At 55.8% G+C, this 14,434-nt stretch overlaps 1 protein-coding gene across 1 annotated transcript in view; it reads right to left on the reverse strand.

Moving 5' to 3' along the window:
• The window catches only part of DRG2 (developmentally regulated GTP binding protein 2), a 19,936-nt gene extending 6,294 nt beyond the window's left edge, over positions 1-13,642 (reverse strand). The window contains exons 1-9 of the mRNA XM_034989741.1: positions 13,471-13,642; positions 9,529-9,689; positions 5,204-5,293; positions 4,522-4,582; positions 2,880-2,970; positions 2,186-2,258; positions 2,002-2,092; positions 1,021-1,118; positions 543-619 (exon numbers count right to left, since the gene is read on the reverse strand). Of these exons, the coding sequence (XP_034845632.1) occupies positions 543-619; positions 1,021-1,118; positions 2,002-2,092; positions 2,186-2,258; positions 2,880-2,970; positions 4,522-4,582; positions 5,204-5,293; positions 9,529-9,689; positions 13,471-13,534 (806 nt within the window). The 5' untranslated portion in view covers positions 13,535-13,642. The remainder of the gene's footprint in view (positions 1-542; positions 620-1,020; positions 1,119-2,001; positions 2,093-2,185; positions 2,259-2,879; positions 2,971-4,521; positions 4,583-5,203; positions 5,294-9,528; positions 9,690-13,470) is intronic.
• Between the last annotated feature and the right edge of the window lie 792 nt (positions 13,643-14,434).

Below are 14,434 nucleotides of genomic sequence, written 5' to 3' on the forward strand. Positions count from 1 at the left end.
CTTCCTTTCCCTTCCTTCCTTCCTTTCCCTTCCTTTCCTTCCTTTCCTTCCTTCCTTCCTTTCCTTCCTTTCCTTTCTTTCCTTCCTTTCCTTCCTTTCTTCCTTTCCTTCCTTCCTTCCTTCCTTCCTTCCTTCCTTCCTTCCTTCCTTCCTTCCTTCCTTTCCTTTCCTTTCCTTTCCTTCCTTTCTTTCCTTTCTTCATGAGAGACAGAGAGACAGAGGCAGAGGGAGAAGCAGGCTCCCCGCGGAGCAGGGAGCCCGATGAGGGACTCGATCCCAGGACCCCAGGATCATGACCTGGGCCGAAGGCAGACGCTTAACGACTGAGCCACCCAAGCGCCCCTCCCTTCTGTTTTCTTAAGCAGAGCCCACCGCACATCACCCACTCTGCCCAGGCCGATCCGGGGTAGGACCAGGTCAAAGCCGTTACTGAGATGGTCTCCTCTGCCCCGGGCGCACATGGGGGGCTTGCGTGGCCCAAGGTGCCCGGGAGCCCTGATGAGCTCACATACCCGAAGGATTCAGGGCAGCCGAGAGCTCACCTGATGACCACACTGTTGGGCTTCCGGGCCAGGCGGTCCACTTCCTCCATTGAGATCTGGTCGATTTTGTTATAAACCTGGGATTGAGACCGGGGAGGTAGGTGTTGGGGAAGGAATGGAACAAAGTAGTGCAGGAAATGGGTCCCCAAGTGCCTCGGCTCGGCCCACAGTTCCTCCCTCTGCGGGCCTCGGCGCAATGCCAATGCCCATGTCCTCCCTTCCTTACCGCCTCAAGGATGGGGAAAGGCTGCAGGGGCCTGAGGCCGCTGTCCACGCCCAGAAGGGAAGGCAGGACTAGAGCCCCGGTGTCAAGCTAGACAGGTGTGCAAGCCTCACGCAGCCCCCAGGGGACAGGGGAGGCGAGGGTGGAGGCAGCCCCAGGCTCTTCCTGCTCCTCTGGGAAGGCTGCCTTGCATCCGGGTCGGCGCCTGGCGAGCTTCCCTCCCGCACGCGCACCCTGGGGGCTGGTGCCACTTACATACAAGCAGGGCATGTACACCCGGTTGCCCACAATCACATCAATGAACTCGTCCGGGGAGCAGTCTTCTCGGAAGAGCACCTCCGCGTTGAAGATCTCTGAGGGGCTCGGATTAAGGGTCACTTGTGCACCTGCAGCTCCTCGTGTCCCCGCAGCGGAGGGGCCGGAACGGCCAGCCAAGAAACACACACAGTGCTGCAAGGGACCTCAGAGGCCATCTGCCTCGGAGGTTGTACAAGATGGTAAAGCTTGGGGAGTGCCCTCATTTTTTTTTTTTTTTCAAAAGGAACCAGAACATGTAAAGTTTCAATCAGTGCCTTCGATCTTCACAGTTAGGCAAGAAGAAAAATGTACTTGCCAGAATCCTCAGTGGAACCCCAGGCTTCAGTGCCAAGAGCACTGTCTGCAGGCACCACTCTGACCCACCTTCCCCCGTGCAAAGCTCTCCTCTGGAGGCCACCCTGCCTCTGCTTGCATACCTGTGGCGACAGGGGCCTCACGACCTCGCAGACAGCCTGTCCCATGGTGAGTTCTCCATATGCTGAGCTCCTCTACCTCTGGGGCTCTGCCCCGTCCTCCAGGGTCCTCCAGAGACTCACCTAGGCCCCCAACGTTACTTTAGCAGTGAACAGCCAGGCCCCTGGTTCTCCCTGAGGCTTCCCCAGGCCAGGAACTCTGTCCTTGGGGGCTGTTTCCCTCACCATCTCACCTTCCTTCCAGATGTGACTGGCTACCAGTGCCTAGAACCTGGCAGGGAGTCAGGAAGGCCCTGCTGAGTACACGGCTGTGGCCCAGGCAGCCTGCAGCCTGGTGAGCACGGAGGCGAAGGGGACAGGAAGTGCCCCATGTCACCGGGCTGCAGCCTTCCTGGTGGCTGCTCGGATGGATCCGGGGTGGCTTGGGGTGTGGTCTGTTAGCATCCTGGGCCACAAGGCCTTCTGTCTCACGTTGCCCCTCCCTTGCTGCTTTTGGAAAGGATACTGTACTCATGCAGGATCAGCTGCACCAGCTTTTCTGAGCACTGGGTCAGCGTGACTGTTGAGTTGAAGGAGATGCCACCACCTTTCTTGGGCTGGAGAAGAGAGGGAGGGAGAGCTGCTCACCAAGGGGCAGCGGCAATCATCCCAAACCTGCCCAGGCCTGGCCTACAGGTGAGGGGCCTCACCTTGAAGTAGATGTTGGGCTTGTGCTTGTTCAGGCGGATACCCACTGATTCCAGTTCCTTCTCCAGCAGAGACCTGGGTAGAGCCCCCATGAGCCTCCACAAGTGCCCAGAGGCAGGCCGGATGGCTTCCATGGTCCACAGGAAGCCCTTGCCCACCCGGAGGGAGACCAGTGCCCTCCTACCCACCACTAGGAACCCAGAATGTTCCTTCCCAACAACCCAAAGCTGCAGAGGGGGAGCCTCTGGACCTTCTGGAGCCACAGAGGGAGGCCCGCTATGCCCCTCAGCCAGCAGGTCAGGGCACGAATAAAGCTGCTGCTTGGGGCTGGGCTCCCGGTGGGTTCTGGGCAGCAACTGAGGCACCTCAGCCTCGGCAGGCAGGAGCCAGAGCCAGGACAGCCTGTGCCAGCTGGGGGCCGGTGGCAGAGGCTTCCGCCGGCACAGCGCAGTCCTCAGCCTCCAGACGCCTCCATGCCAGATGCGAGCCTCTCCGAGAGGATGCTCCAGGCTGACCGCACGGGTTTAGCCTGCGGACAGGCCTGCCACTGCTGCCAGGGGGAGGGGCCCAAGCAGCCCCTGGGCCACCCATCGCGAGTTCAGGGACACAGCAGAGGTAGCCACAGCATCCCACGAGCCCGCCCAGGGGCCTCCCCAGATGTATCAGTTTGCCCCCCCAGCACACCACCCCGCGGACCTCTGCACTTCTCCCTTGGTGGCGTCCAGCATCATGATGACGACATCAGCCGTGCGCGCCACAGCAATCACCTGCCGGCCACGGCCTTTCCCTGGACGGGGGGAAGAGATGGGGTCACACGGTGACAGAGGCACGCCCCCCCGCCCACAGGGCCCCAGACTCCTGTCCTTAACAGCTCCGCCGTGGTCTCTGCCACGTGGCAGCCCTGGGCTGGGCTCTCCCCGGCGCTGTTCTTTAATCCACGTGGTGTTTTACTCATGGAGACGCGCAGAGAGAGGCAATCTGACATCGCCACCCTAGGAGAAGTAACGTTCTCCCCCTGCCCCTACCGTGCGGCAGGCCTCGTGAACATTTCCTCACCTAATCCTCAAAACGATTCTGTGCAGGCAGCAGCACCCATTGTACAGATGAGAAAACCGAGACCTTGCTTAGAGACACTCACTCACTTGCCTAAGATCACAAAGCTAGCGTGGCCTGAGGATTTCAACACACGTGCCCTTTCTGGAAACGGGCGCGACAACCCACCCCCCCTCCACAGGGCTGCAGAAAGGATCACACGAGACGCCACAGGAAGAGGTGCTCTAGGAACTGCCACATAAAGATCAGACCCTGTGGTTATGAGACCACCAGAGAAGCCAGGCATCTTGCCAAGGTCACAGCACTAGGATCTAGGTAGTATAGATTTCAGCCATGACCGGCCTCCCTCTTCTGAGAAAGAGGGACTTGGGCCTGGTGATCTTCACGGGCCAGCTACCTCCCGACACTCCCCGCACACTCCCCTCACCGTGGCCAGACCACTCACAGGCCCCACGATGCTAGCGGGGACAGCAGGTTCCTGGGGGACCATCACCACTCCCCCTGCCCCAGTCCAAGTAGGCAGGACTCTGCCCCGATGACGGTGGGGTATGGGAGGGCACAGGGCAGAGACAGCAACTGGACCCGCAGGGAGGAGGCCCTGCTGCCCAGCCATGCCGGGGTTACAGAGCCAGAGAGGCAGGTGCCGACCCCAGCTCTGCCCCTTGGTGGGTCAATAGTCATTCAGGGCAGACCCTTTACCTATCATCCCTGACGTTCCTCCCAGCTATGAAAAGGAAATGGTGACACTCGCTAAGTCACAGGGCCAGCTGAGGACTGAGACAGTGGCCAGCACACAGCCTGGCGCTTGCCAAAGAACCATCAGCTGGTTCCCATCTCTGCGAGGCTGCGGGGCACCCCCTGCGGGCCGCCCCCAGAAGCCACGGGCATGTTCCCATCTCAGAACACATAAAACCAAAACAACCAAGGATGGGGCTCCAGGATGAGAAGCACAGCTGATAGGTGTCCGCTCCCTGCAGGGTTCCCTGTAGGGCTGCGCTGGAGCCCATGGAGTAGAAGAACGAATTCAAACCTGTCAGGCGAGCTATGCGACCTTGGGCAAGTCACCTCACCTCGAGGGGCCTCGGTTTCCTGGGCTTTCAGATGGGGCCAGCCAGGACAGTACGAGGCCGGAGGAGTGTGAGAGGCTGCGAGCCTCCCCATACCCATCCAAGCCCGAAGCCACGTCCGATTTTAACAGTGAGGCCAGTACCCAAAACCCTCTGGAAGGGTGGGCCGGGGTGCTGAGAGCCACCCTGTCTCCCACCCTCCTGTCCCCACCTCCTACCTTGTGCTGCACCCTCGATGATCCCAGGAAGGTCCAGGAGCTGGATATTGGCCCCTTTATACTAGAATGGGGAAGAGAAGGTCAGGGGAGGAGTCCCTGCAGGAAGGGCCTGCCTGAGCCCAGGAGCCCTACAACAGCCTGCACTGCAGGGGCTGTGGGAAACCCTGGGGTCAGCCTCCGGGGCCAGGCCCAAGCCTTGTCTTCTCACCGCTCCAGCCCGGCAAAGACCCTCTCCCGCGAGCTGAGGAGCCGTGGGGAGGGGCTCTCGAGGTGTTACGATCCCACCACAGTGGGTCTTCAGTGATGGTAAGAGCACTCCACAAAAATGTCCCTGCAGCATGGAGGCTCCAGGCCCTGGGACCCCAGCTGCCCCAGGCTCTGAAGCTTCATGGGAGCCAGAGGGATCCGGCCAGCCAGCAACAAGTGACCCAAGCTGGGGCGGTGTGGGACAGCAGAGCACAGTGGGGCACCAAGGAGAGCTGCCATGGGCCGGCCCGACTCTTGGAACCAGTCAGGCATCTCTGGGGTCTCAGCAGCCAGAATCCTGAAGTGCCAGGGCTTTGGGGCAAAGCAGCTCAGTTCAGAGCCGTCTCCCTCCGCATGGACACCACATCCCTCCACACCACCGCAAACCCGAGCACACACCCCTCCCCCTTCTGGAATCCAGCACACCCCAACTTACTTCGATGACCCCAGGGATACATGTCAGGGTGGTGAATTCATAGGATGCGGCTTCGCTGGCTGTGGAGGTCATTAGACTCAAGAAGGTGGACTAGGAGAAAAAGGAGGTCATTGCAGTGAGGAGTCTAGTCCCAGCCTCCTGGGAGGCTTCCCACGGGCCAGGAGCCTGCCGGATGCAGGCAACACAGAGACTCCTCAGCCTCAGCGTGGGGATAGAAGACAGCCGGAAATGTCACCTCTGGCCCTGCCGAGAGCGGGTGGGGTACCAGAGGGCCAGTCCCTTCCTTGGAGGCCTCAAGGCCTGTCTCAGGTGGACACAGGGAACTGGTTTCTAAATCGGGGCCCCCGCCCTAGCTCCACCAAACCCACCAGCCCCTCCTGGGCCCCAGAGAACTTCAAGCGGGCAACAGCCCATGGCACTCAAAGTGGCTGCTCACCCAGGGCGGGGTGAGATGTGCAAGGGGACAGACATGGTCTGAGACAGAGCCAGCTGGCAGGAGAAGGCAGTGCCAGGCAGGAAGGGGTGAGCTGGGAAGGATCTAGATGGGAACGCTCATGCCACGGTACATTGTGGGACCAGACCCGTGGCTTGGCTGGGAGTCAGAGAGACCGGGCTCCCCCGGGGCAAGAAACTTCTTCCTCCAGAGCGTCCAAGTCCTTCGTATGCACGCTAGCCATCTGCTCACTCCCCACTGTGGGGGGCTGCATGGGGTGAAAGGAGATGAGAAGGCACATGGTAGGCCAAGACCAGAGTGTGGCGAGACCACAGCGATGGATGCAGTGGCCCAGAGGGCCAGCAAAGCAGTGGGTAGAGCCAGAGGGGGAAGAAACCCAGCCCTGGCCTCCTGTCCCCCGCAGCCTAGTCAGCGGGGCACCAGGAACAAACAGCCTGAGATGCAGTTGTGACCAGGCCACCTGGCCCTGCTTCTCCGGCAACCAGGAAGGCTGGGGGCACCTCTCACTCCAACCTTCACACCTTCAAAGAAACACTGGCCTCAAATCCAGAAACTCTCCGCCCGGGGGGCCTCTCAGAAACCTGAGGAGAGAGAAAAACCTGGTGGGGCAGACAGGTATGGGCAGGTGGGGTGGCCCTGAGAGCCCTGGCTGCCGAGACCCTGAGTGCCCATTGCTGCAGGCCAACAGGAGGAAACGCCAACCCTGTCTGGCCTCTGCAGGGGGAGGCCTGGCCCTCCCATGGCTGGAGAGCCCAGATCCCCAGCAGGGCGGTGGGATCTGGCCGCAGGGCCAGACCCTCAAGGGCACAACCCTTGGTAAACAAAGCACTTCTCCGAGCCTGGGCTTGGAAAAGAAGCCCTTGGCGGGTTGGAAGTAAAATCCAGAACAGGTGAAAACCGATGATGTCCATAACAATGCCCCAAGAATGAAAGCCTAAAAATAGTTACCGGTCACCCTGCGGGACAGCTCTGACCCCAACATCTTGCTGGTCATTGAAGGGCAGCACACATGCACTCGTCCTGCCTTTCCAGGAACTTTTTCAGGCTAACCAAAGAGCTGACACCGATGAGAGAAAGCGCTACTCCCCAGACAAACATCAGCTAATTAGTGAGGCAGGAGGAGGAGAACTGGAAAACTGACATCGTACCGCAGCTAACAAAACTCCCAGGCAAGGACAATTCACTGGCGTCAAGGTTACTAAGGGGATGCTGACGGCCTGACTTCCACAAGCCATGGTAGCAGCACCTTGCAGTGGACTTTCCAGTTGTCTGGGCTTGGGGGGGGAGGCTAACACAACCATGCAGAAGGGAGACAGGGCATCTCTCCCCCTAAGCCATTCTGGAAATGCAACCAGTGGTCAGGGGTTTTTGGCATGGTACAAAATGAGGTCCACCCCAGCTCCTATGTGGAACCTGGTCACAAGTCCTGGGTTCCTACCTGACTCTAGGCTCATAGGAATACAACGAACAGACGAACAAGCTAAAAACACCACGAGGAAGATAGCTCCAGCAGATAGCTCCAGACTGTGGACTTTCTGTTGGACCACCGTCTGGTCTCTTTAAAATTAGGATCTTGACAAAAGGGACCATTCTAGATTAGAGCAGGTGGAGAGAACACATACAGGGTCCCAGACAGCCTAGACCAGCCACAAAGGTCATTTGGGGGTGAGTGTTGAAATTAGAATGTGGTCCAGGCGTTAGATCATTCCTAAATTACTGTTCATTTTGTTTGGTGTGACAGTTTGTGGCTAAGTAGGAATATATCCTTATTCTTTAGAGATACAAGCTTAAATATTTTGGGGTGAAAGGTCATGTAGCATGAGGTCTGTAATTTATTCTCAAATGGGTCAGTCAAAACAAAAACAAGGGGCGCCTGGGTGGCTCAGTCAGTTAAGCGTCTGCCTTCGGCTCAGGTCATGATCCCAGAGTCCTGGGATCGAGCCCCACATCGGGCTCCTGGCTCAGCGAGGAGCCTGCTTCTCCCTCTCCCTCTGCCTCTCTCCCTGCTCACTCTCTCTCTCTGTATCTCTGTGTCTCAAATGAATAAATAAAATCTTAAAAAAAAATAAAACAAAACAAAAAACAAAAACAAAACCCCCTACACCCGCACAGACATAAATCTGAAGAGATGGAGCAATTTGGCAAAATCGATGGATTCAGAGAGCGGGTACACTGTACTTGTTCTTTTACCTCTTCTGTGTTTGGAAATTCTAGCATACAGAACTGGGGAAAAATGAGAAAGGGCCAAAGAGACAGAGAGGGATCTGGAAACCCTGCCAGGATTGAAGACCATGAGGGGGTTCAGCCGGCGGAGGGCACACGTGGGGACGGTCCCAGGGGACCGAGGGGCTCCTGCAGCGCGGGCGTCAGCTCCTTCTGAGCAGGAGGCCCCTGCGCTGCTCCGTGTCCAGCTTTTGTCAAGTTGAGGGGTCATAAGCACCCCGTCACTACAGGGATCTGAGCACTGGCCAGGAAGCTGCGTGTCAAACGGGCAATCAGGTCTGACGCCGAGTGCTGCGAGGTGTCGGCTGGATGAACTGTTAGCGGCCCGGAGGAGGAAGAGCCACGGACGGCAGTGGCTCGTTTCCAGCAACTTTCCCCTCCTCATCCTACCTGGCTTGGATGGTAACTAAAAGGATGTTGTGTGTCCTGAGCCCACACGGATGGAGGGCAAGGGGACAGTGCATCAGGATGGGTATTGATAATAATGTCCAACTGGGGTACGAATGCTCCCAAAAAGTAAGAAGCACCTACAAGCCACCAGGAAGGAAGCCTTCCGCGGACCTTGACGCCGAGGCTGGGGTCTTCCTCTAACCTGTCCGCGGCCCAGCTCGCTGCCCGGTGCTGACACAGCATCCCGCGAGCAGATGCTCGGAGACATTCCTAACTGTCCCCACGTGGAGTTAGCTAGAGCTTCTCCGGAGGGTAAATGGCAGTGCTGCTGGGCATTTTTAAAACCCACAACCTCGAGCCCCTGGGCTGACTTGGAGGAATGCGTCCTCCAGAAACAGCAGCTCCAGGACGGGCGATCGGCACGGGAGGGAAGGAGCAGACTGCTGATCACACTATGACCACAGTGGGGCTTCTAGGCAGGCATTACGAGGTGACGGAACTCTAATGTATGAATGGGACAGACAACATTGGAGAAGTAAACATGCCAGTGGCCAGTGTAGCTATAAGCCCACCTTCACTGTGTTTGTGTAGATAGGGAGCAGACCGATCCCCACCTCCTGTGATACACACACCCCTTATCCAGGCAGAGGGGAAAAGAAAAGCAGGGGCGCCTGGGTGGCTCAGTCGGTTAAGCGGCTGCCTTCGGCTCAGGTCATGATCCTGGAGTCCTGGGATCGAGTCCCACATCGGGCTCCCTGCTTGGCGGGGGGTCTGCTTCTCCCTCTGCCCTCTTCCCTCTCATGCTCTCTGTCTCTCATTCTCTCTCTCTCAAATAAATAAATAAAATCTTTTAAAAATAAATAAATAAATAAATAATAAAAGCTGCTCCACCAGCACGTGTCCAGGCCACCTGGTCATTGCTCCCTCAGCCTGTATCTGAGCAGCCTCTTCACTGGACAGAACTATCTTGTTCTCTGCTGTACGACCAGCGCCCGGCCCAGAGCCTGGCACAGGGTACGCACTGAGTAAACGTTCGTACATGATGGATGGGTCTGAGACTGAGTGGCCACACTTCTCCCCCACACAGACAACGATGGTCGCCATGGCAGGATGATAAAGGGGTGGGACCCAATCCTGGGGGAGGCTGGGTCTCCTCGGGAGCCTGGAGCTAATTCAGAAAAGTAGCAAGAGGCGGCACTAGACAGTCGTGTTTGGGACAGCTGCTTCCTCCCCAAGGCCCATGCTGACCATCACTGACCTTACCCACAGAGGGAAATCCAATCAGTGCCACGCGGGCGTCACCCGACTTCATGACATCGAAACCCTCTCCTTTGGATGAGGCCGATTTGGACGGTTCCAGAAGCTGGGCCCGATACTTGGCAAGTTTTGCTTTCAGCAGGCCCAGGTGATACTCAGTGGCTACAGGATGTAAAGCAAGACGGGAGGTAAGTATCCAGGGTTTCCAAGCCCCGTGGGTCAGGTGTGCCCCCACATACAACCAAATGCTGGTTGGAAACAGCAGAACCAGATCGGGGAAGAAAACACCCCCCTGCTTAAAAGGCCCCCTTAGCCTCTCACTTCATTTAGGATAGAAGCTAGACTCCTTATTGAGACCATGCGATCCCAGGTCAGTGGTTCTCAATGGGGGCAGCACCACTCCCTGGGGGATTCTGGGGGATGTTTTCTGTTGTCTGTGTGATGGCAAAGTCCCCATTGGCATTTATCAAGCAGGGACCAGGGAAGCCCACAGCCCTACAAAGTGTGAGTCAGTCAGGAACAGCCATCAGTCGTCCTACGTTCCATATGACTTTTCACAGCCCTAAGACATCTGCAGAGGGAAAACCTGGGCTAGGATCATTGGAGCCTAGAGCCTCATTCTGTTTCACGTAGAAACACAGGACACTTTTTTTTTTTTACAATGTCAATAAACACTGAAATTTCCAGGAATGAACTTCCGTGCAGGTTAAGGAAAGACTCTAGCATGTGTTGTTGGAAACTTTACCTAGAGGTGCTCACCATCTTGGGATCCCAGGCTGTCACCAGTGATGCCTCTTGTAGGGTGCCTGAGTCACCAACACATCACACTGTGCATGGGGCTGCCACATACCCAGTGATGCCACCCAGAGGTGCAACCATCTCACGCCTTCATTGTAACATCACTGCATCCTGGCAGTGCCCCAAAATTTAAATATTGAAATAAACACTATTTTAATTATACTTTTTTTTTCTCTTCCTTTGTATTATGATTAGGGCATGACATTGATTTTTCTTATATTCTGTGTGTATAAAAGTTACACTATCAAAAGGGAGCTGCATTTCATGACAGTAAAGGGAGGTGTTACAAAATCTTCGCCACAAGAGCGGGCAGGGGCTAGGTAACCTAGCCCCTCGCTACTTCTCCAACATCTCCTTCTGCTCTCTCTTTTATGTACTACATTCCAGCCACAGTGGCTTTCTTGTTTCTTCAGGACAAGCTGTCATCATTCGTGCCCCAGGACCTTTGCATTTGCTATTCCTTCCATTGCAACCTTATCTTCCCAGGGCTGGCTCCTTCTCAACATTTGAGGCTCAGCTCAGATGGCATCTCTTCAAAGAGACCTCCCCTACCCAGCCAGAGGGGACTGTGGGCAATGTCATGCCGAGGGAAGAACCAGAGCTGGAATCCCACCCTGCCATTCCTGGCCGTGTAACTTTGGAAAAATTACGTAATTTTCTTGTATATCAGTTTCTTAATCTGCAAAGCAGGGATGTTAACAGGAGAAACCACTCCACTGGATTTTTGTAAGGCTTACAGAAAGCACTAAGAACAAGGACTAGCACACGGTAAGCACCCAGTAACTGTTGGTTATTATTATGATCTACGGCAACCCCCACCCTTCCTCTTGGCTTCATGATCCTGTTTATTGTCTTCATGGCTTTGATCACTACTTGAAACTATCTTGTTTCTTTACTTCCCTCACTCAAATGGGGCAGGATCCCGGCTTCTGGTGGCACAGGGCAAGTACTCAGGAAATGTCTACAAGGGAAGGAGTGAATTGATGGCCGTGACAAGTGGTCAAGAATGGGTTCAGCAAGTGTCAGGTTCATCTGATCCTTCCTGTCATCCCAGCTCATAAGATTCTGAGCACCCCTGAAGGGAAGGACTAGGTCTTAATCCTTACATCATCTTTACATCCCCTCTTCTACCACTGCCAAAGCCTCCCTGCTACTCTCCTCGATCCTTGTAGATGATACTCCACAGGGCAGCCAGTGGGAACTTTTAAAACAGAAATCAGAGGATGCCTGGGTGGCTCAGTTAAGCAGCTGCCTTCAGCTCAGGTCATGATCCCAGGATCTGGATTCAAGCCCCATGTCGGGCTCCCAGCTCGGTGGGGAGTCTGCTTCTCCCTCTGCCTGCCACTCCCCCTGCTTGTGCTCTAATAAATAAAACAGAAATCAGACTATGTCTCTCCCCTGCTTAACACCCTCCACTAGCTCCCACTGCCTGAGAACACAGCTGCCACCTTCCCATGACCTACAAGGCCCTACATGATTGGCCCTTTCCTTTGCCATCACTGCACTCCAGCCCCAGACCTTCAGATCCCTGAACAAGCCAAGTCTGTTCCTGCCTCAGCGACGTTCCTTCCTCTGCCAGGAACAGTCTTGCCCCAGATCTCTGCATGGCTGGTTCCTTCTCATTCTGGTCTCAGCTCAGATGTCCCCACCTCATGGAGGTCTTCTCTGATCATTCTACCTTGGTTGTCCCAACTCCCACCCCCCACACTCTTGTTAGATCAACCTCGTTTGTCTTCACAGCATTTATGGCTGGCTGAAACGATCTTGTTTATTTGGTTATTCGTTTAAAGACTATCTGCTGGAAGGTCAGCTCCGTAAGGGCAAGGATGTGCCTGCTGTGTTCATGCCTAGAAGATAGTAAGGGCTTGGGGAAGATTCACATAATGAATGAATGAATGAATGAATGAGGTCCCCCAACTTCTCAGCCTCTAGAACTAAACAAGAGCCAGGGAAGGACAGACACTGAGACTAGCTACCTAGGATTCCCCGCTTCCTACCTCTGCAACCCCACAGCAGGACTGCTTAGGCACCGGGCCTCACCCACCCAGGCCAATTGCATCCCCCATTACTCCAGACCCTCCTTCTGATCTAGATTGTTCTAGATCTAGAACTGCCCCATGAACACACCATGCTCACCCCAACTGCCATGCTTTTCCCTCAGCAGCGCCCCTCACCGGGAGTACCCTCCCCTTAACCAGTTCAAGTCTCACCTCCTCCTGGAAGCCTTCTTGGGTGTCATCATTTTTCTCTCCCCACTGCTCTTCTCCTGTGAGCTCCTCCAGCCCTTACAATCTTAACTCCAGATTTGATCCTTTATTATGTGCTATCTATGTTGGGGGGGTTACTTTATTTTATTTTATTTTTTAAGATTTTATTTATTTATTTGACATAGAGAGACACAGCGAGAGAGGGAACACAAGCAGGGAGAGCGGAGAGGGAGAAGCAGGCTTCCCGCCAAGCAGGGAGACCGACGCGGGGCTCGATCCCATGAGCCAAGGCAGACGCTTAACAACTGAGCCACCCAGGCGCCCGGGGCGCGGGGGTACTTTAAATACAGAATGCTTACCATGTGCCTAGTACTTTGCACACACTATCTAGTTTAATTTAGCTGTGAGCTAAGATGAGACGGGGATTATGATCCCCATTTGCAGATGAGGGCACTGAGGCTCAAAGAGGCGAAGCGACTTTCCAAGCTTTCACAGCATGTACGGGTGGCGCTGGAGTTCAAACCCAGGTCCGCCAGGCTCGAGTCTTGATGGCCTCCGTTCCCGAGATGCTGGGTGAGGCTATACCCGTGAAAGGTCTCCTCCTGGGCTTTCCAGGACAAAAGGGGACCCGGGTTTGAAGCCCGACCATGCCTCTCTCTGGGTCAGACGCTGGCTGCGCGCTGCGATTTCTCTATCGGGCACCTGGTCTGGCACCGAGCCGATCTCACAGCGACCGTCTGCAATCAGACCAGAGCGCTGGGACCAGGATCCCGCCTGGTCCTGCCTGCCTCCAGCGCGCTGCGAGACCTGGTCACGTCTCTGGCACTTCTCTGCTGCCTTCGAGCCCGTTCCGCTCTATCGCTGGAGTTGTTCCCCCATTTTACAGACAGGAAAACTGAGGCGGGCAGAAAGGAAGGCCCCGCCAGGCCGGCCCTCACCCTTGTTCTTCTGCGTCCGAGCGATCTCTTTCTCGATCTCGGAGATCTTCTCCAGGATCCCCATGGTGGCGGCTGAACCCGGGGCACCGACAGACACCGCAGCAGCACCGGGAATTCCGCCCTCTCGGCGGCGGCAGAACTGCGTGCGCCCGGAAGCCCACGGAGAACAGCGTCCTCGTGCACCCGGCGCTCCGGGATTCAGAGTCCGGACGGACGACGTCGAGCGGAGTGCCAGACACTATTGGTTCCGCCCGCTGGGCCGACGGGGCTGGGAGGCCGCTATGGGCCGGGGCGGGGCCAGGATGGGCGGGGGCGGGGCGGGGCCAGGATGGGCGGGGCCGGGGCGGGGCCGTGCTGTACCTGCCCAGGGCTGAGCTGGGCCTGAGCTGAGCTTGGGAGACCCAGAGGGAATCTTGGGCGATGAACCCTGAACTTCGGGTTCCAAGCGCAGCTGACTCTGCTGGTGTCAAGAAGAGCTGAGTTGAAAACCTGGTGCCTCTTATTTTGTGCAGAGGTTGAAAGTGGATGCCCATTACCACGTTGACGAAGTGTTCCAGCTTAGCCTTACCACCTGCCATCAGATGCCTCCTGATATGATGCATTATAAAGTAGACAGCATCTCCTACTGGAATTCTTGCCCCCAAATACTGTATCTGTGTTTAGACACGAGGAAACATCAGACAAATCTAGAAAGTGGTACATTTTATAAGTGGCCTGGGCTCTTCACAATTGCCAAGGATGGGAAGGTGCGTTGGGAGGTGAGACAGTGGGACTGTTCTAGATAAAAAGATATTAAATATAATGTGTGGACTTTGTCCAGAATCTGGTTAACATTTGAAAAGCAGCTATAAAAAGACGTTCTTGAGACAACTGAGGAAAATTTGACTTTGAATAGGGTATTAGATATTACGGCATCATTGCTAGTTTTCTTGGGTGTGATTATGTAGGAGAATGTCTTTCATTC

The sequence above is a fragment of the Mirounga leonina genome, unplaced genomic scaffold, assembly GCF_011800145.1.
Source record: "Mirounga leonina isolate KUSES-001 unplaced genomic scaffold, KU_Mleo_1.0 Mir_488, whole genome shotgun sequence".
NCBI classification, from domain to species: Eukaryota; Metazoa; Chordata; class Mammalia; order Carnivora; family Phocidae; genus Mirounga; species Mirounga leonina.